Source organism: Phocoena sinus, chromosome 2 (genome assembly GCF_008692025.1).
Source record: "Phocoena sinus isolate mPhoSin1 chromosome 2, mPhoSin1.pri, whole genome shotgun sequence".
NCBI lineage: Eukaryota > Metazoa > Chordata > Mammalia > Artiodactyla > Phocoenidae > Phocoena > Phocoena sinus.
The window spans coordinates 72740880-72767984 of NC_045764.1; the positions used below are offsets into that span (position 1 = coordinate 72740880).

At 43.4% G+C, this 27105-nt stretch overlaps 2 protein-coding genes across 3 annotated transcripts in view; both read right to left on the reverse strand.

Moving 5' to 3' along the window:
* Positions 1-6937, reverse strand: part of TLN2 (talin 2) — a 440641-nt gene extending 433704 nt beyond the window's left edge. Inside the window, exon 1 of one of the 2 annotated variants that reach the window (XM_032622981.1) lies at positions 6738-6937. The gene's annotated coding sequence lies outside the window, so the exon portion shown is untranslated. The remainder of the gene's footprint in view (positions 1-6737) is intronic. The other variant, XM_032622982.1, reaches the window with a different exon arrangement.
* The window catches only part of LOC116748563 (brain acid soluble protein 1-like), a 65503-nt gene continuing 44773 nt past the window's right edge, over positions 6376-27105 (reverse strand). Inside the window, exons 4-5 of the mRNA XM_032621704.1 lie at positions 6738-7104; positions 6376-6455 (exon numbers count right to left, since the gene is read on the reverse strand). Of these exons, the coding sequence (XP_032477595.1) occupies positions 6376-6455; positions 6738-7104 (447 nt within the window). The remainder of the gene's footprint in view (positions 6456-6737; positions 7105-27105) is intronic.

The following is a 27105-nucleotide window of genomic DNA, read 5'->3' on the forward strand; positions in this document are numbered from 1 at the left end:
AGAACAAGTGTTTATCTGCTGAAGAATTTTAGAATTAGGAGATCCGCTAGTGGGGAATCTTTCAGGGAAACTTCTTGAGCTTCAGGTCAGCCACTCCTCTGGAGGGCATCCAGACAAGTGAGGGTCCCCGGGCACAGCCCAGCACTTATGTGTCACTGATAAGCATTGTTAGAAATATGTCCCCTCTGGAGACACCGTAATAAACACTTGTTGAAATTAATGACTACTGTACTTCATCCCCACCCCACCCCAAATGCACCAATGAGTAGATTACAACAATTTAAGCACCATTTATTATCTGATCACCATTTTCTTCACAATACCCTTCACATGTAGGCAACTTTTTATTAAAAGCAATCAGTGACATCAAATCTTGAATATGTATATGTGTATGATGAAAAACAAAAAGACAGGAACCAGAGACTAATAGTCCTCTCTGCTTTCCCATGAGAAACCATTATAGAATATTTAAAATATCCCTGAACTCTGACGTTCACTGTTGATTAACCACACACAACCATGTACGAAACATCACTACATCCCCAAACACCTACAAAAGATACAGAAAAAAGTTAAGTAAAATAACTCAAATATTTCTTTTTCCCAGCTTGGTGAAACTGATAAAACTGAGTTAACTTGCCTTGATTGGCACCCTAACTTTCATCCATGAAAGGGCAGAGCACCGGCTAGACAAGAACACAAGAGCTGCAAAACAGAGGAAGCTGTTCCTCTACACCAGTGGTTTGCAAAGTGTGGTCCAGCACCAGCGAGATCAGCATCACCTGGGAACTTGGTAAAAATGCAAATTATCAGTCCCCACCTAAGACTAACAGAATATGAAACTGTGGCCTAACAAAGTGGGTTTTAACAAGTCCTCCAGGTGATTCTGAGGCATTCTCTCCTGGAAACCACTGAATCTAAACCACAGTTTTCAAATTTGCAGCACAGCCCCGCCTTCCATGGGGTTGAGATTCGGAGCCTCCCACTAGCATTCACAGAATCACGTGGTATGCACTTTTTAAAATGTGAACAGAGATTCCACTGCTTTTGAAAGTTTCATTTTTTTGTAGTGACTGCCAAGAACTGAAATACTATCAAGTTTCAAAAATCACATCAAGGGGCAGGATTGAAAATGGTACACAGGGAGAGCAATCAGCTAAGCTGAAGGTAGTGTGGAAGGAGACCAGGGTTCAAATGCCAGCAGAGTCATTTAGCAGCAACTTTCTGGGGCTCAGGAAAACCAAGTTTGAGGAGATGCTGATCCTCTCTAGGAAGTCTCTTCAGTTGGCCAGAAGACCCCACCTTCAGAATGGGATCAGAAAAAGTCAAGGGAAAGGAGACTGCTTGCTAAGAGCTTTCATGACTGCTTGTTGTCACTCTCCTGGGAGATAGAGGTAAATAGCTCTTCCAGCATCCATGGCTTACCCTGAAGGAATTTACTTAAACTTGGGAAATCTCAGAATTTTAGAAGATAACTAACTGAAAGTTTCCAAAGAGACAAGAGATTGCTACAGAAGGCATCAGAGAAAACATGATATTGCCCAAATTTGTTTCTAAAATGGTTCCAGACAAATTTCCTATTCATTAACCAAATAACACTTTAAAGAATTTTCATACAGAAAAGCCTGCAAGTTTGAGCAAGTAAACCATTCAAGGTGTATAAGGGGCAAGTTAACCACCCCTCTGCCCCAATGCTAATTTTAAACAATATTAAATTTTATGTGTCCTTCCATATCTTTCTCCGAGGTCATACACCTACTAAGGCTTCTTTTTTAAATCGGAAATAGGGTCATACTATTGATACATATGATACTCAGCAACTTGATTTTATTTACATGTAATGTATCATAGACATCCTTCACAAAACAATCCATAGTAGCTGTACCCTATTTTATTCATCCTACTGATGGACACTCATGGTGCTTCTAGTTTATTTACCATAGTAATCCTGCAATAAACATCCTCACACACAGATCCCTACATGCTGGTGTTTTTACTTCTGTAAGAAAGGATTCCAAATATGCAACTGCTGGTTCATATGGCATACACGTTCCAAATTTTCACCAAAACTGTCTGCTTTCCCTAAAGGCTGCACCAGTTCATACTCCCCCCAAGAGTCTGAGGGTTGCCCCCAACCCACCTAATGGAGGATGTTACCAATCTTTACAACATGAATTAATTGAACAGAAAACTAATACCTCTTTGTTTTTTAATTTGCATTTCCCTGACCATTATGTACGTTGAGGATCTTTTCACATGTTTATGATCATTTGTACCTCTTATCTTAGGAATTGCCTGTTCACGTCCTTTGTATATCTTTGATCATGCTGGACTGTTCAAGTACTGTTTAATCTCACACTAATCCCCTCTCGCCCCTGGAATCTATGAGATGTGTCAAGTATAAAAGAATATCACCCTCTAGGAACTCAGTATGTGGGGTGAGGCCAGGGGATGATTTCTTAGCTTGAAGTACATGGTAAGCCCTCAAAAACAATTTCTGAATAAGTGAATAGCAGGCTTAGAGAATTCTGTTTGTTAAGAGTGCAGCTAAAAGAGTAAGAAGGAAACAAATATTCACTACTTGTTCTGCATATTCAGAACAGCACCACTATGGCTGAAATTAAATTGTTGGTTGAGGGAGAAACAAAACCATGGTCTTGGCACTGACACTGACAATGCACCTTGAAACGGGTGGCAAAACAGCCCAGTCTTAATTCATAGCTCTGGGTGGTACATAAACAAAGGCTCTCAAAACCAAGTGACACCTGCCACTAAGCCACAGGCTGTTCGTTTGGTCAATGGACAGGAGAAGCCTACCTTAAACATTTTGTTCTTTTCTTGTTTTTTGTCTCCAACGCCATCCAAGATTTTTTAGCCTTTCAAAATCTCCTGCTTATTGGGGAAGGGGAGTGAGGAGGGCCTGCAGGGGGGTTTGACAGAGTTCAGATTCCTTAACTCTTTTAACTTTAGGCAAAACATCTGGTTATACCCAGCATTTATCCCCATTATTTGCAATAGTTCCGTTTGGCTTATGTCTTAACTAGTTTCCTTATTAAATATAAAAGTAATAGGATTAAAAACTTCTGGGGGAAAGTACTATAATTAAAAAGGCACCAGTTGGGTATGGTAAGCTGTAATTCTGGTCCTGCTTATTAAGTTTTCCTCCTTGGCTTTAAGTTTTTTTTGTATCCCTAAAAATAACTCAATTATTTAACTCTTTTTTAGTACTTCCTGTATTGGCTAAACACCACCCCCAAATCTCCAAGAAAACATTATGACTCAAAAGTTCTGGAGTAGTAATGTCACAGAACACAAGTTTTAGATACTGTCCCAAGAGTCAGGCATGCCACACACACTACAACACACACACACACACACAGCCTGGTAACTTGACAGGCAACTCTCCAAAATGAATAGGCATTTTCTCACCTCCTGAAGTTACAAAATCTTCTTAATAGGAAAAAAAATTGCAGGAACTTTGATCAAGCCATGAGGTTATAATAATCTGGCAAGAGGCAACAAAGCACAATTTATAACACTTTGTTAAGAGAGGCATAAAAAAATAAATAAATATTGAGGTAGTATACTTGGGAATGAAAACTGAAGGGTTTGTAATAAAACTTCTCTTTTTTAAATCTTTTATTTTAGCATTATTGAGAAAACTCCTTTAAGATTTTTATTATGTAATGTTTAGCACATGCACAAAAATATGTGACACATATATATAAAGCACAATCCTAAGATGAATAAATACATCTTTAGATTTTCTTTTTTCCTGAGCATAGTTGGTAAAGATTTAACTTGTTCATCACCTGTAACCATCCTTAACTGTTCTTAGGAACAAATGATCTGCTGGGAGCCAGGAGTGGAGGAATGGGGGAATCAGTATAATTTTGAGCTATAAAAGAAACTGGGCTAAAGCAAAAAATAACAGACACACACACACACACACATACACACACACATATACACACATACCCCTATTTCTAAAACCTGACTTTGCTTAAAAATACTCTAGGGAACAGTGTTTGAAAAACCCTGAACAAGTAGATTTAACAGTAAGTGAATTCAAGACCCATATAAATAAACCTTTGCCTAGAAAGAATTTCCCCAATAACTAACTGAACAGGATCATTTTAAAAGTGCACCTTCCCTTTGGAGGTAGAAGCACAGCATCAATGCCAAAAACAGAAACTCTAATAACTCTCTAGTATCTCCTTGATGACCTGAGTGGGTACAAAGGTAGAGAGAAACCAGTGACTTCCCCGATCTGAGGAGCCCTGTGTTTCTGGGATTCAAGGTACCACTTCTAAGACTGGGAACTTTACAAAAGGGATGGAGGCTTTCAGCAACTGATTTGATTCTCTCCTAAATTAATTATGCTAATTCCAGATAAATGTATCTTAGGCTCAGGGTGTTCTCCACAATTCTAGGGCTCAGTGAAAACAAAATTAGCATTCGTGCAGGTATCCCTCCTCTCTCAAGGCCATTTGTCTTGTCACACCACCGCACCTCCAGGGTTTTTGCATGGATAACCCAAATCAGCCAACAAGGAAGATAAAATCTTGGAAACCCAATGGCTGACATTCCCACTAGAGGCATTTATTGAAGTGGACAGACGCAAGAGCAGCCTAATCCCTGACAACAAAGGGCGCATCTCCGAGATGAAAGCCTCCCCCCATCCCCTACATCCCTTCTGTGATCCCCTGAAGCTTCTCCAATGACAAAGCCCCAAAGTGCTGACATGACCTCAATAGTATGGCATCATTTCTCTCGCCAAGGAGAACGGCTGGCACGTTCCTGCCAGCGAACTATAGGTCAGCCAACACGCCCTTCCCCTGACCCTTCGCAAAGCAGAGGTTACAATCTATTTCAAAAGTAGATTCCCCACCGTCCACTCCTGAGGAGTCGCCAACTCCAAGCTCTGGAGGAGGGAAGATAGCGCGCAACCTGAAGAAAGCCACAACTCAGCACCCCGGGTACTATCAGAAGCCAAAGTAAGTGGTACTAAGAGCACCAGGCTGCTTGTAATTTATTACATTTGGGGGGGGTCCAATTCTCCGGAACATCCCCCTACCCTCCCGTCTTTAACTGTGTCTTGCACAACGCCAACACTTCAGCTCAATCCTCTCTCACCGTCTGGAAATTGCCAGAGGTTAGTTTTCACCACGAGACAGGGACTGTGAATCAATCTCCTCTCCCCAGGTCACCTGGGCTCTTCACGGGCAGCAAAAATCCAAGTTTCCCCTCGTGTCACCTGAAGCCCCAACTTCTGGAAACGCCCCCCCCCCTTAACCTCGCCCCACGAGCTGGCACCGCGGCGAGAGACGAGCACGCAGCCGCTGGCGCTGCGGCCGCAGCCAGGGAGGCGACAGGAGGCTCGGACTGGTGTTCCGCCCCGGAACCCCCGCAAGCCAGGCCGTCGGCCCCGACGCGAAAACCGGGCGCCTCCTCTCCGCGGGGAGTGAGATCCCGCGTTCTGCGGAGCGCCTAGGCGGATCCCGGCGCCGGCAAAACGCTCCGCACCGGTGCCCGGCCGGGGGACGCGGCCAAGCGCACGGCTCCCGCGGAGCGTCCAGGCAGCCGCGGCGGCAGAAGAGGGGCGTGTTTCTTGCGCCTCGGGGCCCGACAGCCGCGTCTCGGCTGGACCGGGGAAGGAGGCGAGCCGAGCGTGCAGTCCCAGACGGCGGCTCTCGGCCCTCAACCCCGGCGGGCCGGCCTGGCGACGCGCTGCAGCCCGCGCGCCCTTGCGGGGACAGGCGCGGTGAGCGCCCTGCGGGGCCGCCTCAGTGCCGGCCTGGGCGCGCAAACTTTCCGAGAGAAAACCGCTCCAGCCTCTCCAGCGGGGGCGCCGCGCTCTCCCCCGGGCCCACCAACTGTTCGCCCCCTCCCCTCCGTAGCCAAGACCCACTGAAAATATGGCGCCCTCGAACGTCGCTCCTCGGTCCCCTCAGGGAATCCCGAAATGCCCGTCTCCAGGACCCCCGGCTCCCGGTGGGCGCGAAATTTCAGCTCCTGGGGCCGAGGAAGGAGAGGGCGCCCCTGGTCCAGCGCGAGGCCAGCGGCACTGAATCCCAATCCTCCCCTAGCTCTAGGTCCCTCAGCGGCCAGCAGTTTGCTAGTGGCGAGATTGCCAAGTAAAGGGGAATCGTGGAATCTGCAGGTCTGAGAGTCCGGTACTGGCAAAGGAGCTCCGCACCGGCCGGCTGTCTTTGCCTGGAGCCCGGCCGGAGACTTGTTTGCAAAGTGGCGCTGGAGTCGGGGCGACCAGTGCTGGAATGAAGCCGCTCCGCCCGCGCCAACTCTCCTGGCGCGGGGACCCGGCCGGGGCCGAGGGGACACTCCATGCAGGCGGGGCCGCTTTTCAAAGCCCAGTTACCGGAAACCCAGCGGGAGCCCCGGAGGGGACCGGCTGCCCACGGCTAGGAATCCGCTCTCGGGCGCCGGCTGCGAAGCTGTTTGCAAACCGCGGCGCCCGGGTCCAGTGCAGTGAAACATACATGTGCGATAGACAGGTGCATTAATTTAATTTTATTTTTATTTTCTGCAAATAGCCCTCCTAGAACATCAAATCTGGGAGCTTTGCGGGGTTTTTTGCATCACTCAAGAGATGCAAAAGGAAGGGGAAAACCACCCACATTTTCCTTCTGTAGAGGGGAGGGAAAAGACACGAGAAATTCATGCAACGTGCATGCAGCTGGAGGAAGAGGAAAACCCGAGTGAGTCGTGAGCCTTACCGGCGGATGCATTTACTGTCTCACTGCAGAGCGCCTGCACCGGAGTGCAGCCGGCGACCCCCCGCGCGCCCGGCGACCGCTCCGCACCCGCAGCCGCCTCAGCCGCTGCCGCCGCCGCTGGCTCCAGCCGCGGAACAAGAGCCGAGGGCGAGCGCGAGCGCACGGCCCGGGCGCGCCGGGAGGGCAGGAAGCGCGTCATCACTCGGGGACGGCGCGGCTCCGGTGCGGCGGCGGTGCAGCGCGGCAGTGGGGCTGGGCAGGCACGAGATCCCGCGGGCCCCTCCTGGGTCTCTAGCTTGCTGTCCGGTGGTGAGAGGGTCCGCGAGGCAAGGCGCCGCGCCGGACGAGCTGTCGCAGAGCTCGGGCTCTGCCATGCAAGGGGGGGAGGGGATGCACCGTCTTGGGGAATGGGGCCCCTAGGTCCGCAGAGCGCTTCTCCTGACCGCTGGCCCGCCGCTGGAGGAAGCGAGGTGCGGTTCCGACGGGAAGACCCTGGTGGGCTCTGGGGTCCTACTGCGACTCTGTCGGCGGGAACCCGAAGCGGGATTGTCCCTCTCTGTAAATGTCGCACACGCCGACACCGAAACTCAGCTGGTCAGAGGTCATTTAGGGATTTAGAGAACGGCTTTAGGGATGAGGGGCATATTCTTTTAAGTTCATAAGAAGAAATTTCTTCTGCCTACTGTGCCCTTAAATAAAGTCAATTGTATATCTTACAGTTACACAGCCCTTAGGAAATGTAGGATGACCTGAAACCATTTGAAGTTTAGGAAGCGAGGAGACAAATCACAAAACACTGTGTATTATATGATCCCATTTTTAAAAACTACGATGTGTGGAGAGAGGCAGAAAAGACTGAACACATAAACACTAAGATGTTAACTAGGTCTCAGTGATTGGTGAAATTTTGGGTGATTTTTCTTTTTCTGCTTAGTTCTAGTTTCTGATTTTTCTGTAAGGAACACATTACTTTCGTAATTCAAAAAAAAATTTTTTAATAAAAGATCTTGCGTTTTTTTTTCATCCCAATATAAAATGACCAGAATTAACCCCTTTTCCCAAGAAACAGGTAGCAAATCTCTTTAGTTACTCATAAATGAAACTACTGCAACTTTTTAGTGTTTCTCAGAGCATGAAACTGCTATCCTTATGAAATGAAGATGATGTAAATTGAAACTATCTTGAAGAAGTCCATTGGGACACTGGATAAGCCTGGACACTCTATAAAAACAATAGCATGTTATTGTCCCAGTTGATGGACTTGATTTTATCATGACCCCAGAGATCTTTATAACAGAGGATAGCTTTGTAACTTATGGCAGAGAATAAACTTTATAAATCAAAAAGCACGGGTAGAGAACCAATTAACAGGCAACTTGAGAAAGTTCTAAAAGTTGCAGGGCACTGAGTGTTTCTAATTGCCCAGGAAGAATGGTTCTGTTCACCACAACTTTTTAAACATTCCCCAGTCTAACAATGACTGGTAATGGCAAGGAGCCACCTCAGGGGATGGTAAAAAGTAAATGTGTATTGATTTCTGTAAGAGATTGGTAATAAGCTCATTAAATTAATGCCACTTAAATTGTCCCTTGGTTTACTGACCATATTTTTATAGTTCACATGACAGGTTTATGTAAGAAGCTCTTCAAGACAAACAGAAAAATTGATTGCAACTAAAGTCATTTTCCCCTTCCACTTAGTCCTCAGTTCATGGGGCCCAATGGCTTCGCATCAAGCATCTCAAAATCGAATTTTTCCCCAACTTGGATTTCAAGATTTTCCATCACTTAATTCACCATTCTCAAAGTATCCCATGCTCTTCCACTGCCTGCCAAAGAGAAGCCGTTTAATATTAGAAGGTAAACTCCATGAGAGCAAGGATCTTACCTGTATCTCTGTGCCTAAAAGAGGGCCTGGCACTTAGTAGGTGCACAATAAATACTTGTTTCATGAAAATAACACATTTGTTCACTGTCTACTTGGCTAGTTCTTGAGTATTGAAAAATCACCTCTCCTGCTAGACTGTCAGTGTAATCCTGGGAAACTAACATCTTGTAGAGGTATACATAGCATTGGTTTAGTCCAGTAATTTTACTCTTTTCAAAATAGCAGCTAAGTCTGAGACATTCAGAGCAGTGAGGTGCAGATGTCTGAATATCTATGCATTATGTACCCAGTTAGCACTATTTTGTGGTGTTCAGAAGTCAATCAAACCCTTTCCCCCAATGAGAACATCAGTCCTAGAATTCTTGCTTTAGTCTGGGCTTCTAACCAACTGACTTTGAACACTTCACCTATTTTTATAGTGTCTCAGTTTCTCTAACCTCTCCTATGACCTCAAAGCCATTTACTATTTCTTTAGAAAAACCAACCTTAACCATTCTAATGCCTAGCAGTATATTTTTCAATAGCTACCCCAACAGAAAACTGATTTTACTAGTAACCTACAGTAACTGCTCTGAAATTGAGACTCCTTCTCTAGACCTTAAAAGATAGTTATTTTTGGGCTTCCCTGGTGGGGCAGTGGTTGAGAGTCCGCCTGCCGATGCAGGGGACACAGGTTTGTGCCCCGGTCCGGGAAGATCCCACATGCCGCGGAGCGGCTGGGCCCGTGAGCCATGGCCGCTGAGCCTGAGTGTTCGGAGCCTGTGCTCCGCAACGGGAGAGGCCACAACAGTGAGAGGCCCACGTACCGCAAAAAAAAAAAAAAAAGATAGTTATTTCTAAATTTAGAGTCAGCTATTAGTAGTCTCTCTCTTTACTAGTTACAGTGATCATAATTCATTGCAGACCAGCAAAAAACCTGATCTAACAAGTTCGCATTTTGGACTTGGTCTCCACCCAGCAGAGGAAAACACGGTGGCAGTTTATCTTGGAGTGTCTAGGGCCTGTGATAAAACTCATTCCGTTAAGCAGTTTACCAAGTCTTTGTATTGTCCCAGTTCCTGCGAAGCAGATCATTAGGAACTGAAAAAATATACATTTGTGTGACTAAAAAGTGCAGTATTGGGGGAAGTGAATCAAAGAGGTAGCTTCCAAGTCACTTACAAATATATCTGGAACTAAAACATTTTTTCCACAAGCTGGAGCTATAAAGACCAAACCAGACTTGCTTGGTGCTAAAGAGCCAAATACTAAGAAATTGCTCTACTCACCCATTGCCCTATTAGCCTTAACCGCCTAACTTCCTGTTTGCACATGTATATACCACAGCAAACCCAACTGTGTCCAAGAGCAAAAAGAAATTCCACCAAATATTTTGTTCTACTTTTGTTTATAAGATCATATTTTGTGCTATATCTTCTGGGGCTTCCTTTATACAATACACCAACAGTTCATGATATTTTCCCCCCTTTCAAAATTGTCTTACCCACTCCCAGGAACAAGGTACATATGGGAACCATGTTTTCTGAAAATTGCCTGTTACTCAGAACTGAAAACCAGATACTCGGGCTTCTATTCTCATTTGACATTTTTAGGTTTACAGAAATCTCTCCATCTGCTTTCTAATTATAAGTTCTAGAAGAGAATACTACGTAATAATTATAGAGAGAATATTATCTGAGTTTCAGTACAGCATGTATGTAATTGATAAGTTACTTTTATTTTATTTGAAGGGCAGATATTTGACATTTTGTCAGAATTAATATGTTTTAGTTTTGTAGCTACCTCTAAGCATGGGGCCTTACCTTATTCCTGACATTCAGTATGAAGTGGTAGATGCAGATTTAAATGTCTTCTTTTAGAAGAGGAGATTACTCACATGGATTCAGGCAACAATTGTTATTATTGTACCCAACACAGGACATGCTTGAGATTAATTTTTCTTTTCCTATGGTATATAAAACACACCACTGAAGGTTCTTTAAATGTCTCTGAAAAACATGCTGTCTAGAAGAATTCCAATAATTATGATTTTAAATTGGATTTATCTTTAATCCAAATCACATGGTTAACATCAGCAGTATGTGAGGCAGGATCTTTCTCTTTTGGTTGCTTGATAACTGAGTTGAGAAGACTTATTTGGGGTTATTATACTTTGGTTAAAAATATTTTTATTGTGGATTATCAAAAGTCTTTTACTATTAAATATCTAACTTTTAAGTCTCCCTGGTCATTTGGGATTTTTTAATGCCATATATATATAAACATATTTTCATGAAATGTTCTCTAATACCAAGGTATTGTAGAAAGACTTTTAAACTAAAAAAAAAAATTTTTTTTTCAATCTGTGATCATACTTAATTTCCCCTCTATCACTAAAATATGTCGAATAAGAATGGCTTCTTTGACTCTGGAGATGTATTTACTTATACGCGCCACAAAGTTCTTTTAAAACATTTTGTTTAGGCATCAGACCAACTTTAATTTTAAAATAATATGTTTATTGTCATGTAGGAAGTACCATTCTAAATCAACCTCAAATGGAATAGATTTGTTCCAAACAAATAAGATGATTAAATCATGCCTAAGTCATTAATTGTTTTTATTACATAATTGAAAGTGATGAACTGAAATATAGTTAATGTAGGTAGAAATTACTTAGATATTTTTAATGTAACTTCAGAGAGGTAAGTGATGGCTTTGTGTCCACATCAAAGACAAAATAAATATATCCAGCACAATTGTTACTTGCCTATTTCTTTAAACCAATTTAACAAATATTTATTGAGTTAGTGCCAGGACTCATTATGAACAAAACACTCTCCCTCCTAGCTGTGCAGAATCCAACAGAACAAAATACAACCCTTGCCCTTCAGGAAGGTTGGAAAGATTAGAGAGTACACACCAGATATTCAAATTGATCCTGTTGATAAGAGGTCTTTAAAGGTCTCTTTTAATCAGTCACTTCCCTCAGAGTTACAGGATCCTAAGGTTTAGAATGCACCCCCAAAACACGTTTTTTCCTGACAAGACCAGTCCTAGGCACAAAGGATTAGCTGTGGTCCTTGTAGCCCTATGTTCTGTTGCCCAGAGCAGCTCAAAGCAGATGTCTTAGCATGTGAGCCTGGCCTCATCTAGTGTTCAGCTGAACCTTTAAGATCAACTGAAATGCAGGAGTTCTGATGAACTGATCCATACATCATTTGCCTCACCATGTTTAATATACTTTTACTTCCTACCAGATCCATCTCCTAGAGCGTTGTCAGGTTAAGAAGCTTTCATTGTTCTCACTTTGCCTCAAAAGGTGATTCCACTGAGATTTATCTGGCTTTTATCATTATCATATTATTCTATCTTTATTTTGATAAACTCAGAATTTTCAGCATTAGAACCACCTTTGCAAAGACTGTAAAGTTGGCATAATACAGAGTCATGTACAGGGTTAGTGAGTTGGAAGGGAGCTGGAAAGAGAAGGAAAAAGAAGGAAATATCCATTCAGACGATTTGTAATGCATCAGCTCTTAACATTATTCTTTAAATATTTCCCCGATTCAATAAGAATAATATTAAAACAAAAACCTCCAGCGTCAACCCAATTAGCTTAATTTTTTCTACCCAAAGGTGAAATAGAAATAAGGGGATAACATTTCATCTTCCCTAATATCAGAAAGATTATGTGCAAAAACATCATTTTGGTCTCCTATGAAATTAAGTGGTTTTAATCTTTTTTTTAATGTATTAATATATGGCTCAGAACCACAAGGCCACTATGGAAATATAGGGCTCTTTACAATAATCAGTGGGATGAAATGGTATTTTAATGTCATTTACCTCTCTAAATCCACTCCATGCCATTCTAACTTTTATTAACAATCCTTATTGCTACAGTAGTTAAGCACAGAGTACCCAACATAGAAACTTTCTGCATTCACTGGGCTTCAAACATACTGATGCACCTCTTTCTTCATTATCCATGTCAGTTGGCACAGCTAAATAGAAATCTTAACTAACCACAAAGACAGTCAAAATTAGATAATGGTTATTCTGAGGTTCCTTCTTTTATGCTTAAAATTAAAAATAAAGTATTAATGAAATTTTGTTAAACCCTATCATTTTGATGATGACAAGTGTCTGACTCATCTTTTTGTCTCCTAAGACCCAGTGCCCATAGCAGCAGCCTCTGAATATATGTTTATTAAATAAATTTCTCTACTGTTATTTAGATAAATTAACTCTTTCAGCTGAATGTGGCCCACAGATGCCCAGTTTACAACCAATAAATGACTAGGGCATAGGGAGGAATAAAACTAAGCTCACGAGGGCCAAGTCTGTTAAAAACTAATTTATCTCCTTTTGTAACGTCTGCATCCTCTCTTCAAGAAATTATTTGAATAGTCTTCCTTCCATCCCTGTCTCCCAGTCACCTAGTTCCTCTCTTCAGAGGCAATAATTTTTACCAGTTTCTTGGGTATCCTTTCAGGATATACAAGCATAAACATATGTTCACTTTTTTTCCACAAATGGTAGTATGCTATTCTGCTACTTGCTTTCTTTGTTATTCTTTGTAGGTAGAGTTTTTTTTTCTAATTTTAATACAGTATTATGAAAATCTTAAAACATGTAGCAAAAGTAGAGAGCATTGCATAATGAACCCCATGTACTTCAACACCCAATTTCAACCATCTCAAGATATTACCACTTGCTTTGTCTATCTTTTATTTGTATGTGTGTATTTTACAGGAAATCTCAGACGTCGTGTCATTTCATCGCTACTCCCTAAATACATACTACTCTCTAAATCATATGGACGTTTTCTTATGTAAGTACAATGTCATTATCCCACATAGTAAAATTAATTCCTTAGTATCATCTAGTGCCCAGTCTATACTCAGGTTTCCTTAATTGTCTTTAAAATGACAAACAGGGTCTTCCCTGGCGGTCCAGTGGTTAAGACTGCGTCTCCATTGCAGGGGGCGCGGGTTCGATACCTGGTCTGGGAGCTAAGGTCCCACATACCTCACAGCCACAAAAAAAAAAAAAAAAAGACATTAAGTTTGTTTTCTGTATTTCTTAAGCCTCTTTTCATCTTGACATCTAGAGTAGTCCATCCTTATTTTTCTGATAAGTTGATTTGAAGACAACTTCTCACTGTCCTGGAGAATGTTCCACACTCTGGATCTACCTGTTACTCCTTTGTGGTGTTGTTTATCTTGGTCCTCTAACCCCCTATTTCTTGTAAACTGGAAGTTGTTTCCATCAGCTTCATTAGGTTCCGGTTTAAATTTGGGGCAAGCAGACTTCATAGTTGGTACTGCATGTCTCATACTGCATCACACAAGGGGGCACATAATGTCAAGCTGTCCACAGTTCAGTGAAGCTGAGATTGACCAGTGGATTCAGGATGTGCCATCCTGATCCTGATGTTGTAACATTCCCACAAGCCCTTTATCAAGGATTTCACCATTGATGACTGTTGCCTGAATTGATGATTCATTAAGGGCTGCAAAATGGGAGTATTCTAGTTCTAGCAGTTTTGTGTGGAAAAGACACAAAACTGGAAAAGATTCACAAGATGTTAGAATTCATTGTGAATTAGAAAATTCACAACCAAGTTCATGGAAATACATGATCGTAAGAATTAGCACTAAGAAATTTCCAAATCCCTCTAAATTCCATTCAAGTGAAAACTAAAAACCTGTAGCTTCAAAATCTTTGTTTGTTTTTAAGGTTTAAAAAGTCTAGGTCCACTTAGGAGGAACTGGTCTTGTCACTTGGGCCGAGGGCGGGGGAGTGTTCCACAGTTATATAACATTATAAATATAATCTACTGGGAATGTCTCCCATATGCGTTAGAGAGCTCATGATATCTGTAGAAAGAATATTCTCACCCAATCTGAAATTAATTATAGAATTATTCCCTTTATAGAATGTTAGAAAGATGGAAACAATCCTCTCCGGGGAGGAAATCTCCAGGGAGATGAATATTTCCAGAACTGCAGACAAGGCCAAGCAGAGAACTACTGTGTGGCTTCGTGAGGCCAGAGAGAGGGAGGATTTCCAAGCCTTGGGCATTTCTCTAAAACGAGGGTTGTCTCTCATCCAAACCTAGACTCAATAGGCTTGTCATTCAAACGCCTAGGCCCCGCTCCAAGAGATCCAGATTTACTAAGTTTCTTCCTTTAAAAGCTTCCCCGGTGAAAATGATGCAGTGGGGCCAGAGACCCCATGCGGGGAAAACCCCACGATAAGCACCGAGGGTTCTGAGCCTGCCACCCGTGCCCACTGAACATTGCCTAGTAGACCTGAGGCAGCGTAACACGATTTGACTCTGAAGTGTTTCCTTCAGAATTATAGCTCGTTACACTGCACTGTGAAGATGCGTGCATTTCTCTATAACCTTTGTGCAAGTTAAAGAGAGCCCCCTTAGCAATGCGCAGCAGTGCATCCTGCAGCAGTGGCTGATCCAGGCCAAACAGGGCTCTGTTTGCCATTGAGTTGAGTGTGTGCTGCAATGACGGCTTTTACTCCCCGTGCCCCCCTTTCTGCCAGTCTTTTTGTGCTGGAGAAGTTTTGACCCCCAATGTCTGATAAAATGTGTCAGTGGTAGTGCAAGACCCATTGTGGAGGAGCAAAGGCAGAGCCAATGTGGGAGTGAGAACTTAAGCTGTCGAGGGGCTCAAGGCCCTCCTGGTAAGTGGCCGAGGAAATAAGAGCAGTGGACAATTCCAGATTGGTGAAGAGACATTTTCTGGAAGGAGAAAGGTATTGAGGTGTGTAGCAACAGCATGGATAGGCCAGCAAGAAACTAGGAAGGCAGGCTTGAGGCTTCAGAGGAGGTTGGAAGAGAAGTGAGGAGAGCCCACCAGTGCATGAGGTTGGGGACTTCCATCTCCATGGGGACTCTGTGATACATTCATCACTGAGTTAGTGAGAAAACCTCACCCCAGCCCCCCCACCATTTCCCCACAAAAAAGCTTACTTCTGTACTGAGCTCTGGGCTGGATAATGAACCATTTAGGAAGGAAAACCTCCAAAGTGTCAAAGATGGGGACTTCCCTGATGGTGCAGTGGGTAACACTCTGAGCTCCCAATACAGGGGACCTGGGTTCGATCCCTGGTGGGGGAACTAGATCCCACATGCATGCCTCAACTAAAGATCACGTGTGCCACAACTAAGACCTGGCACAGCCAAAATAAACAACTAAATATTTTGTAAATAAAAAAGAAAAAAAAGAAAAGAAGCCTCAAAGATGTGAGTGTGCCCATGCCTGCTACTTTCAGGCTCTCTGTAGAGACACTGAAGGGGCTTGGAAGAGTGGTTTCCCCTAGAATGGGATAGGGTAACTGAACAAAGCCATGGAGGAGGGCTGGAGAGAAACTGTGCAGGATGGAATACTTTTGTTTGTTTCTAGAGTGTATTGAGGAGCTCGGGTTCTAGGGAAGCAAGCTAAGACTAGAAGAACCACTGGAATGGCTCAATCGCAAAGAACTGGGAGACTGTCCCAGGTCAGAAGAGTCCAAGAGTCAAAGGAGAGGTTGGAGTAAGAGATGCAGAGGCCTGGGATCAGAAAGAAGCTAAGTTCTGGCCTACTCGAGTGATCTGAATAGGACGTGATATGGAACGGATGGGATGCCTGGGTTCCCTCGAAATATGTATGCTTCAAGAGACAAAGGACAGAAAAACTGGGAGACAGATGTTTTAATTCATCAAAACACATCATTATTAAGAACTTCCTAGCAAACAGTGCTGCGTCACTCAATTAGGTGTACTTGTAGTATCTAGTGCTATGGCAGGCGCATGGAAATCTCTCAGTAACTTTTTTGAATGAATAAGCAAATAATGGGTGGGACTCAATCCAAATGATGTTTTACGTCAAACAAAATAAATGGACTCTTTGTAGCACAGACAACTCTAGCGCCATCCCACCACCGATGTCGCCACTGTGGTTTTCAGCATAGCACTCTACTTGACTCATATTCACGGCTCTGTCTTATCCACCAGATCAAGCTTCCTGATGGCTTGGTTCCTGAGGGATAATGTTTTACTCATCTTCAAGGCCTCAGTTCTTATAAGGGTACCTAGGACAAAGTAAGGGCTGAGCAAATATCTGTTGAAGGAGTGACTGGAGGAATGAACAGCTAGTAACTTACCAAAGGACTCAGATCTTTAATATTGACTAAGTTCACTGTCATCTAAGCTGCCCTTTCTGTTACCCCCTACAATGCACCCTACATATTTGTAAAAGTAACTTACATGGAGGGGGGAAAAAATGAGCTGGAAGGTTCTGGAAGAAAAGGAGACCCTTAGCAGGCCATGCTGTCATTTGGAAGACAGCAAGCACTACTACAGACTACAGTTATGGTTTACCAAATAACCCTGACAGAGGCTGGATATCACCAGTGTGGTCTGGTGTTGACTCTGTTTTCCTACCCGTATGTTCTTTGGGAAAAGACTCAAAAACCATTTCTCAGTTTTGCAAAATGAGCATAGCTGGGGCTGGCCATTCCTTCTGAAGAGGTGGTGGCCTCCCACATGGCCACAAACAGACCGGCAAGTGATGAAATGTGAAATTACTTGTAAGCCGGGGGCCATCATTTCTAGTCCCATTTCTTGACTGACAGTTGTTTAGATTAAGGCCAAAGATGTTTGTTTGACTTTAGTTCTTCTGCAGGTGATGACCTATTTCAGGGGTTCTGTTTTCTGCCTTACCTGGATCTAGTCACAGTTACACAAGATCAGTCCTGTCAAAAGTAACCACTTCCAAAGTGGGGGAGGTTTACTGAGGAGGAGAATGAGAATTGAAATGGGAATCAGGAAACCTAGGTGGCTCCATGGTAGATGTGTAAGCTTGGACATGTCCCTCCACTTTTCACATCAGAGAAAATTCTTTGTAAATTGAGCTGGTTGAGTCCAATAATCCATAATTCCTCTTCTAGCTTTCTGTCATTTCTCCGCACATCCATAAAACATATAGTCAGTGCCATTCACTTGACACTTATAATCTATTGCCTTGTCCTGTGGTTAATGCACATGTCTTGTTCCCTCAATGAGAGTGTAAGCTCCTTAATGGCGGAGATGCACCTTTTATTTTGTGGTGGTTGCTGTGGTGCATCCACTGGGGTATTTCTTTCCCCAGTTGCTGGAAGTGTTGGTGGCTGATAGCTCTCATCTTAGTCCCTCTCCAACCCTTCCAGTATGAGGGAAGTGTGCGTGTGTGTGTGTGTGTGTGTATAGGGAAGAGAAGATAGCCAGTATCCAACAACTGGATGGTTGATGTAGGGGGATCAGTAATAATGGCCAAGGGGGGACAACTCTGAAGAGCTGCCCCAGCAGCAGAGTATCCCTGCAGATCCCTGAGGTCTTTTTGTGACTGCAATGCAGTCCAACCTCTTCCTCCATCTATCCTGCTTCCTTCACTCCCTCACAGGTGTGGTTCCTAAAAGCATTTCCCAGTCGACCTCCTGCATACAAATCCGAGTCTCAGAGTCTGCTTTCTGGGTGTTGTAACCATGTTCTTGGCTACCTTCCCGTCTCCTCCCATGGACCCACCACACCCCCTGTGCAAGGTGGGCTAAAATGAACTGGAGTCCACAGGGGCCACAGCAGGGCGGGAGAGAAGCCCATGCTGGGAGAAGCCCTGTTCTTTGTCTCCACAAATACTGAAACTGACAATGTTTCTCCCAGGACCAAATCTCCACAAGCAAAGCCAAGAACAGACGAAAGGCTCTCCGCGGGTAAGGCACCGGGAGTGATTTGTTTCTGCTCATCTCTTTTCTCGTGTATGTCTAATTCCTGGCAACAGCTAGAGTGGAGTAACTGGGTCCTACATAACTTGACTAAGACCAACCGAATATTTAAAAGTTGGCCGGGCTCCTCGTGCTTCTAAAGCCAGAGAAAAAACCTTGGTTTTCAAACTGCTTCCTCTTCCAAATGAAAACCAGGAGGAAACTGATCACACAGGGATGGTCTGGCATCCATCAGTATAGATGGTGTCAAGGTGTTTAGCAAAGCTTGCTGTTCCCTCCCAAAATAAAAGAGAAAATTGCTTTAGGCAACCCCTTGGCTCCCCACATATTCTAATACATTTACTTTGTTGCTCCTATGAGCACATTGTGTCATTTTTTAACTAGGTTAATTCAGAATCTACACACACAGACACACGCACAAATCTTAACTTGTGGAACCAACCGACTGCATTATATCATCTTGTGTTCACATAAACCTTTCAAACGAATACTCGCTTTTAATATGCAGTATCATTTCCTTTCTGCTGTACGCTTTCCTTGGAGAGCCAGGAGTATCTGTGCCTGAGTTTTTACCCTTGCTTTTTCGGTTTGAATCTCAGACATTTGATATGATTTATAGAAGCACAATCCTTTGAAATGATAAGACAATGAACTGCAGATTTGGGGCATATTTAAATAATTCAAACATTGTCTGAGACGTTGTGGCTCCAAGAGGAAAGAAGAACAGTCGACACCAGAAAATTTCCTGCTGGAATTCTGCCAAGGAATAGCTGGCCGTCCTGGGGAGGTCCGTCATTATGGGACTTTGCTGTTTGTAAATTTAATAAACAGCACACATCTGCTTATAATATTATGGAAGTCTATGCTAGCAGTACTTCTTCCATAAAGCACATGGTTTGTTTTAGAAATTGATCGATGCTTTCTGTTTGTGGGATTTGTCAGGGCATGCTGGGGAAACGCAACACCTGTATTTACACGTGAGAGTCTAGGCCACCACATGCGTGTCCTGCTTGTGTCTAAATCACAGCGTGACACAGCTGGAACTTTGGGAATCATCTAGTCCTTCCCCAGCACGTACGACCAAGGCCTAGAAGAGGGAGAGGGACTCGAGGGCAGTTCACCCGGAGTTAGTGACCGAGTCAGGGCTCAGAGGGGCTCAGAGCCCTCCCTCCCTCCCTTCCTCTCTCGTTTCCTCCCTCTACCTCCTTCCCTCCTTCTTTCCTTCTTTCTTGCTTCTTTTTCATGGGCTCGGCTTACTTATACTCCTCACTTGGGGCACGTTCGAAGCATCCCTGATCTGGGCGTGGTCCCCCTCACATCTGATCCCCATGCACTGCTTCCTCCTTCCCATACAGGCAACCCCTCTGATGTGTTTCATGTGCATCGTTTTCATTTTTATGAATCTTGAAAAATGTCTATTCCTCCTCCCCGCTAGACACTGTGCTTTGAGATCCTACCATGTCGTTCCATGTGTGTGTTACGTGTATGCATTATGTGTGAGAACTCGGTGTGCTGCAGAGTCCTCCAGGGCCACAGATTTTCCTGCTATGTCACCCTGCCTCCCTGTCACTTTGTCCCACCATGGTTCTATGACAGCAAGTCTCGGCTCACTTGCTCTCTCTCAAGCAAAAAACACACAGCCCTCCCTTTTATAAAACTTATAAGTCAGAACAAGTCCAAGGAATATAAACGATTTAGCAGTGGCTTCAGTAACCTTTCACCTCTAGATAAATTACTGGTATGATTTAATACAATACAGACGGAAAGTATTCAAAAGCTGTTTTTATGCGATCAAAATGGGCAGAGTGCTCTTAAAATGTTTTCCCAGCACTAACTTCAGTTCTCAAGAGAAAAATATCTTCATTGTTAAAAAAAAAGAAAAGAAAAGAACGTTGGCAGGAGGATGGGGGGAATGGGACCATTTCTCTGAAGGGCAATTCTGCAATATGTATCCAAAGCCTTTGATCTACTAATTGCACCTCTAGGAATTTATCATAAGGCAATAATAAGGAGTGGGTGCAAAGATTCATCAAAGAATATTCGCTGCAGCATTACTTATAATTGTGAAAAAAACTGGAATCAATCTCAATGTGCCGCAATAAACGGTAACTTATTCTACTGATTAATATAGTCTACTAATGAATTCATTCAACAGATATTTATTGAGGTAATGCTGTGTGCCAGGTACGGTACTAAAGGCTGGGGATATAAGGATGATCAAAATAGACAGGGTTCCGGGCTTCCTTGGTGGCACAGTGGTTGAGAGTCCACCTGCCAATGCAGGGGACACGGGTTTGTGCCCCGGTCCGGGAAGATCCCACATGCTGCGGAGCGGCTGGGCCCGTGAGCCATGGCCGCTGAGCCTGCGCGTCCGGAGCCTGTGCTCTGCAACCGGAGAGGCCACAACAGTGAGAGGCCCGCGTACCGCCAAAAAAATAAAATAAAAATAGAGTTCCATCCTGGAAAACACTGAGCCATTAGACCTGATGCACTGGTAAAACTCAGATAGAATAAATGATAAGAGCAGGTTACAAGAAAAAACATTATTACAATGTGCAAAGTTTCATTTTTAGATTTATAATCTCAGAAGACTATTCAAAAAAGAGCAAAGGTATTCCCATAAGTTAAGTACAAAATAACAGATGTGATTTTTTAAAAAAAAAAAATTACTCAAGGCAGCACCCTGTCAGCAGAGCGGCCAGATGCACCCTTGTAGGCAGTGATGACACCCAGAGGCTGTTGTCCTTGGGGCAGGTTAGCGCTGACCCCGTCATTATGAGCCAACTAAGCCTTGGTCCACTGAGCTGGGAGCTGGGAGGTCTGAGTTCCACTAGGACATCGTGAGGGCAAAGGCAATCTTCGGTCTGTTTGTGACTCCATTTCCTACCTATAAAATGAAGGTGCTGGACTTGGTGGTCCCCTCTAGTCCCCTTTAGTCCTAAAGTTCTTCATTTTCTCGTGATCCTATTCCACATACTGTCATTTTCCTATTTTCTTTTCCCCATATTGTGACATGTTTGTGTTTTTTTAACTCTCTGAGTGACTGAATTGGGTCACTGCTCCATAAATCCAATTGTCAGTATGTCACCTGTGGAAATGACTGGAAATACGTGACTGCCCGTGCTGAGAGCAGCAAAACTGGGCTGTACCCGCATGTCCTTAGGGTTTTCTTCTCCAAATTGCGTGTGTCACTAATAAACAGTAAAACTGATTCTGCCAATCACACACTGAACAGTCGAGATTTTTAGTTTATATCCCACATACTCTTCTTATTAAAAATGTTTACTTATAAAGTTAATTTTCTTCTAAAACTAGATTAACAATTTTCTCCTTCTTAGTTTAGAATTTGCAAGTCGAATGCTGTTTCACAGTAACAGCATAGTATTTCCTCAAAACCTATGGAAACATTTATCATCTTCCTTTATAACACAATTATTTTAAAACACACTCTCCAATGGCCACTGTGCAATGATTAGACTTTGAACTGTTAAAACTCAAATGTAGTTGCATTTTAGGAGATGGACGGTATGTAGGAGGGTTTGGAGCAATGGACATATCTGCTGGAAATGTCTGATGGGCACTTGTCAGGGTGATATTTCACACTCTCCTTTGCTGTCCAACCTTTGCCTAGTACTTCTGGACATCTTTCCATTCATAATTTTAATCAGTACAATATTTGATTACACATATTATGTAATTAACTCATTTTTTCTTAAAGTGTAGTCTGCAGAACTTTGACAATCAAAACAACTCATTATGCTCATTTAAAACATAGATTCCTGGACTCAGGGGCTTTCCCTGGTGGCACAGTGGTTGAGAGTCCGCCTGCCGATGCAGGGGACACGGGTTCGTGCCCCGGTCTGGGAAGATCCCACATGCCGCGGAGAGGCTGGGCCCGTGAGCCATGGCCGCTGAGCCTGCGCGTCCGGAGCCTGTGCTCCGCAACGGGAGAGGCCACAACAGTGAGAGGCCCACATACTGCAAAAAACAAACAAAAAAACAACAACATAGATTCCTGGACTCAATCCTAGACCTACTAAGTCAGAATCTCTGGGGCTGAGGCCTTGGGATCTGAATTTGAGAGTAGCCTCCTCCCTCCAAGTGACTCTTACGTGCACTAAAATTTGAGAACCCCTGAACTGTATTATTTTACAATTAAAATTAGCCACTCTCAAGTATTTTGTCTTCTTACTTATAATCCCATTTTCCTTTGGTCCAATATATCATAATTCCCAAGACTTCTCCTTGAAACGGTCTTCACAATTAACCTTTCCTCCTGGAAAATTGGCAATTAACTTCTCTCTTTTTATCCAGGAAGATCCCAGGACAGGATCTCATTTCTGTCCACTGTTCCTATTTGGAATTGATTTTAAAGACACTAAGGTCCTTATGAAGACAAAGCTGACTTTATTCTGTTGTAGATTCTGGAATTAGAATGTAGTTTTTTTATGTCAAAAAGAAAGAAAATGACTCTGCTCTTCATTCCCATTCAAGTGCTTCTCCAGTATATCCCGGCAGCTCTAACTCCATGTGGGGTGTGCCCCCAACCAACACCACCAGACTGCTTGAATCCTATTTATGGAAAGAAAGTAGAAGAGAGAAAAGACAGAAACAAGACCTCAAGCCAAAGAACAGATTTTAAAATTGTTCTTTTAGAAAACAAGTACTTAATGTAAAATATCCTGGTCTTCCCTCTCTCACCCCAATCTCCCAACTCCCTACTCTGGGAATAAGTTCGGTGGTTAGAACCTAGCGGTTAATTTTCTGACCAAATCTGTGTCATTATGAGTCACATATTCAGGTGACTTTCTGTAATAGTTACCTGTAGTTAGGTAAAAAGTCATCCCAGGTTTGGTGGGTTAAACTATAAATATTGATTACCTCACAGTTCCTGTAGGTCAGGCATCCAGGAGCAGCTGACCTGTATGTCTGGCTCTCATGAGGTGGCAGCCAAGATGTCAGCCAGAGCCACAGGTGGACACCGGGCTTGACTGTGGCTGAGGATCTGCTTCCAAAGTGGTTCATTCCCATGCTGGGCAAGTTAGTCCTGGTTGTTGGCAGGAGGCTTCAGTTCCTTCCCATGTGGCCCTCTCCATAGGACTGCGTGAGTGTCCTATGGCAGCTGGCTTCTGCCAGAGGGAGTGACTCCAGGAAGCAAGACAGAAGCCACCATGCCTTTTAGAACCTAACTTCCCCGGCGGTCCAGTGGTTAAGACTCCACGCTTCTACTGCAGGGGGCGCGGGCTCGATCCCTGGTAGGGGGACTAAGATCCCACCTGCCATGTGGCGTGGCCAAAAAAATTAAAAAAAAAAAAAAAAAAAAACCTTACTTCTGAAGTCATACTTCATCATTTCCATACTCCCCTATTCCGTGTGGGAAGAGTATGAACGCTAGAAATAAAAGAATGGGAAGGGAAAGGCTCCTTTGTTGCTTGAGGTTAGTGCTGGGCCAGGAAACAAGTAAGAAGGGCCTATTCAGAGAGGCGTGAAGGGAACATCAGGGACATAGAGGCACTTTGGAAGTTTTTCTCAATTTTTTGTTCCAAGGTGGTTCAGTGGTTTTTTTCTAACCTTTTACCAACAGTCACACTAGAATGCTATTGGGGTATTTAAAAAAAGAGGAAAGTCAAGTCAAGAAAAGTTACCTCTTTTGTTCGCCCCTGTGGCAAAAGGGAAAATTAAAGTTTTTTATTTCTCCAGAGAAATACATTTCACATGTAAAAATGCAATAGTATATCCAATATACAAGTACCTGGGTTTGAATAAATAATCTAGGCTTGCCTGAATATTTTATTGTTCAAGATTGAGTAGTTGTGGGTTATCGGCTCTATGTCCTGGGCAAGGGTACTGACCCCCACGGGCTGCAGTTGACTCCCTCATACGCTGGCTGGCAGCTGTGTTCCACCAATGAGAGGAGCTAGTAGGAGACTAGAGGGCAGGAAGAAAGAGAGACCAGGGCATTTCTCCCTCTCCTTCTCTTCTTGGGTGGCATCTCCTTTATGGTTCCACTCCCTGCTAAGCTGGTCCACCTTGTCCCAGTTTAACTCCAGTGATCCCAGCGCCTGGGTCCTGGTTATACCTCCTCTTTCTGTTTTCCTCCATCCAAGGGGTGGTAGAGGCTTCCAGAAATTGGGAACCTCTTGGAGGCTTCACTGTCTTTTGTTTGGTTTCTCAACTCTCATCTTCTGAGCATTTCTATCACCTGTGTAACTAATACCCTATATTTAAGCCCCTCTATTTGAATACCTAGAGTGGTTTCTCTTTTCCTGGTGAAATTCTGACTATTGCAACTAAACGCTGGGCAAAAGAGAGAGGGAGAGAATAAGAATCTAAACAGGTTGGGCAACTCCACTAGCCATTCGTCTCAACGAGCCAGTGCCCTCGAGTGAGGGTGAGTGGGAGACATGAGCCCTTCAGTCAGGCTCCGGTCCTTAGCCGCCCCCATTGGGCTTAAAGTTGTCGAGGGTTTTGGTACATCCAGGCCTCTAAAGGCAAGCTAACTTATTTATATAGACACCAAACCATGTGTTCCGTACTTTGTGGTTGGGAGATGTTAAGCAGATGTGATTTGTCCTTTCCTGATGACTACAGATCACCACCCTCCCTGCCCCCACTGCCATGCAAGATAAAGCTCTGCTGAGAATCACAGGACAACATGAGGATCAAATAAAATAGTGTGAGTGAAAGCTCATTATAAACTGTAAAGTTTAAAACAAATATAGGGCATTATTATTACTTATATTCCAAGGCCAGGGCTTCCAGGAAAAATGCAAGTTAACACCACCTTTTTATGGGACTTAAGAAATTACTTTGGAGATTGTTCCAGGGTCCCTCATTGTTTTAAAGAAATGTTCTACAGGGGAGACAAGGAGAGGGCATTTAAACTAAGTTAACAGTTTTGAGACAAGAAAAAACAAAGGGACTTCCCTGGTGGCACAGTGGTTAAGAATCCGCTTGCCAATACAGGGCACATGGGTTCGATCCCTGGTCTGGGAAGATCCTATGTGCCGCGGAGCAACTGGGCCCATGTGCCACAGCTACTGAGCCTGTGCTCTAGAGCTCATGAGCCACAACTACTGCACCTGCGACCCACAACTACTGAAGCCCGTGCGCCTAGAGCCCGTGCTCCGCAACAAGAGAACCCCGCGCACCACAACAAAGCGTAGCCCCCGCTCACTGCAACTAGAGAAAGCCTGCGCGCAGCAACGAAGACCCAATGCAGCCAAAAATAAATTAAAAAAAAAAACAACAATCAAAGAGAGTGATGTTCTTTTCTTTTCTATAAAATGCATTGGAATTTATAGAATCATTCAAAGGCCACATTGCTCTTTGTCTTGGAGGTGAAATTGGTTTGGGGCTAAGTTTGAAACTTTTGACTTTACCTTGCTAAATGCTCAATGCCAAATGAATGTTTCTTAGTATTTTCTTACATCTTCCTTCTCCAATTAACCCTAAACTTAAATTAGAAAAGGAAAAGAAGTTTAAATGCCATATTCCTCTTTTCCAAGTCAGAAAGGTGATTTTTGACAACCACAGGACTTTCACATTCCTGCACTAAATCATAAATTATACTAATGTGAACTAGACCCCTACAGATTTCTTCCTCTGAGAATATGGGCACCTGTTTTGAACAAGTAAACATTTTTTCTTAAGTTTTTTTTCAAATCTTTAAATTGCTTTACTGGCTTCTCTTTTAGGACCAAAGACTGAACCTTCTTTTTGATTCTAAGAGGTAATGAAGCTAATGAAACATTCATCCAAGCTGGCCTGTCGGTTACTAATTTCCATTTTAAAGACTAATAATAATGATGACAATAAGCCCCATAAGATTGCTGTGTTGGCTTTCTTAAATTAGAATTGAGAAGGAGTTGCTACGCAAACATCATAAAATTTGTTCCCAGGATGCTGCATGTGAAAAATTTGTCTCTCTGGTGACACATACCCGGCTGGACCCAGAGAGTGATGAAATACCCTTCTTCTTGCCTGATCTTTGTTTTGGCTGCTAACTCAGCAATAGATCTGAATTTCTGTGTAGGTTTTCAGCTTTTAGATTATTCCAAGCGTCTCCAAAAATGTAATAAAGAGCTTCAAATCAATTTTTTGAATAGTCTGAAATGCAGTTTTTTCAATTGAGACAAGCATTGATGGATGTTGCTAGATTCCTGCCAGCATGTGGTGGGGGTGGGGTGGGGAGGGCAGTAGGGTGGGGCTGGGGAGGGATGGAGAAGGATGGCGAGTGACAAGAGGGATTTGTTCTACGTTACACAGGGCTGAAGTCTTATAGTACATGCCATGTAATCTGGCTAAGCACAAATAATCCCCATGAATAAATTTACAGCGAATTGACCTACATTTCACACTAGATAAAGCACACTTAAGCCATTAAATGAATTTCTCCCTCTGGTTCATTAGTTATCAGCATGCTCTGATCCTTTATCCATTTGTCATATAACTCAAGAAAGCTGAATATGGGAAAAAGAAACTAAATCATTGCATCCATCCCTTTGCCCGGGCAGGACATGTTCCCCATAGAGGAATTATTACAATGTTGGAGACTGACTGGTTCTCCTCTTGATCTTGGCTATAAGTCTGAGAAGCTACCCTCGACGTATTGGCCTTATGGCACTCTGCTAAGCGCTGCACTCATTAACCATGATGTGTGCACGCTCACATTTACCCTGGAGTTCTAGTGCTGAGAGCTGAGATTCAGCATTTTGAGAGCCCCGAGAGTGGATCT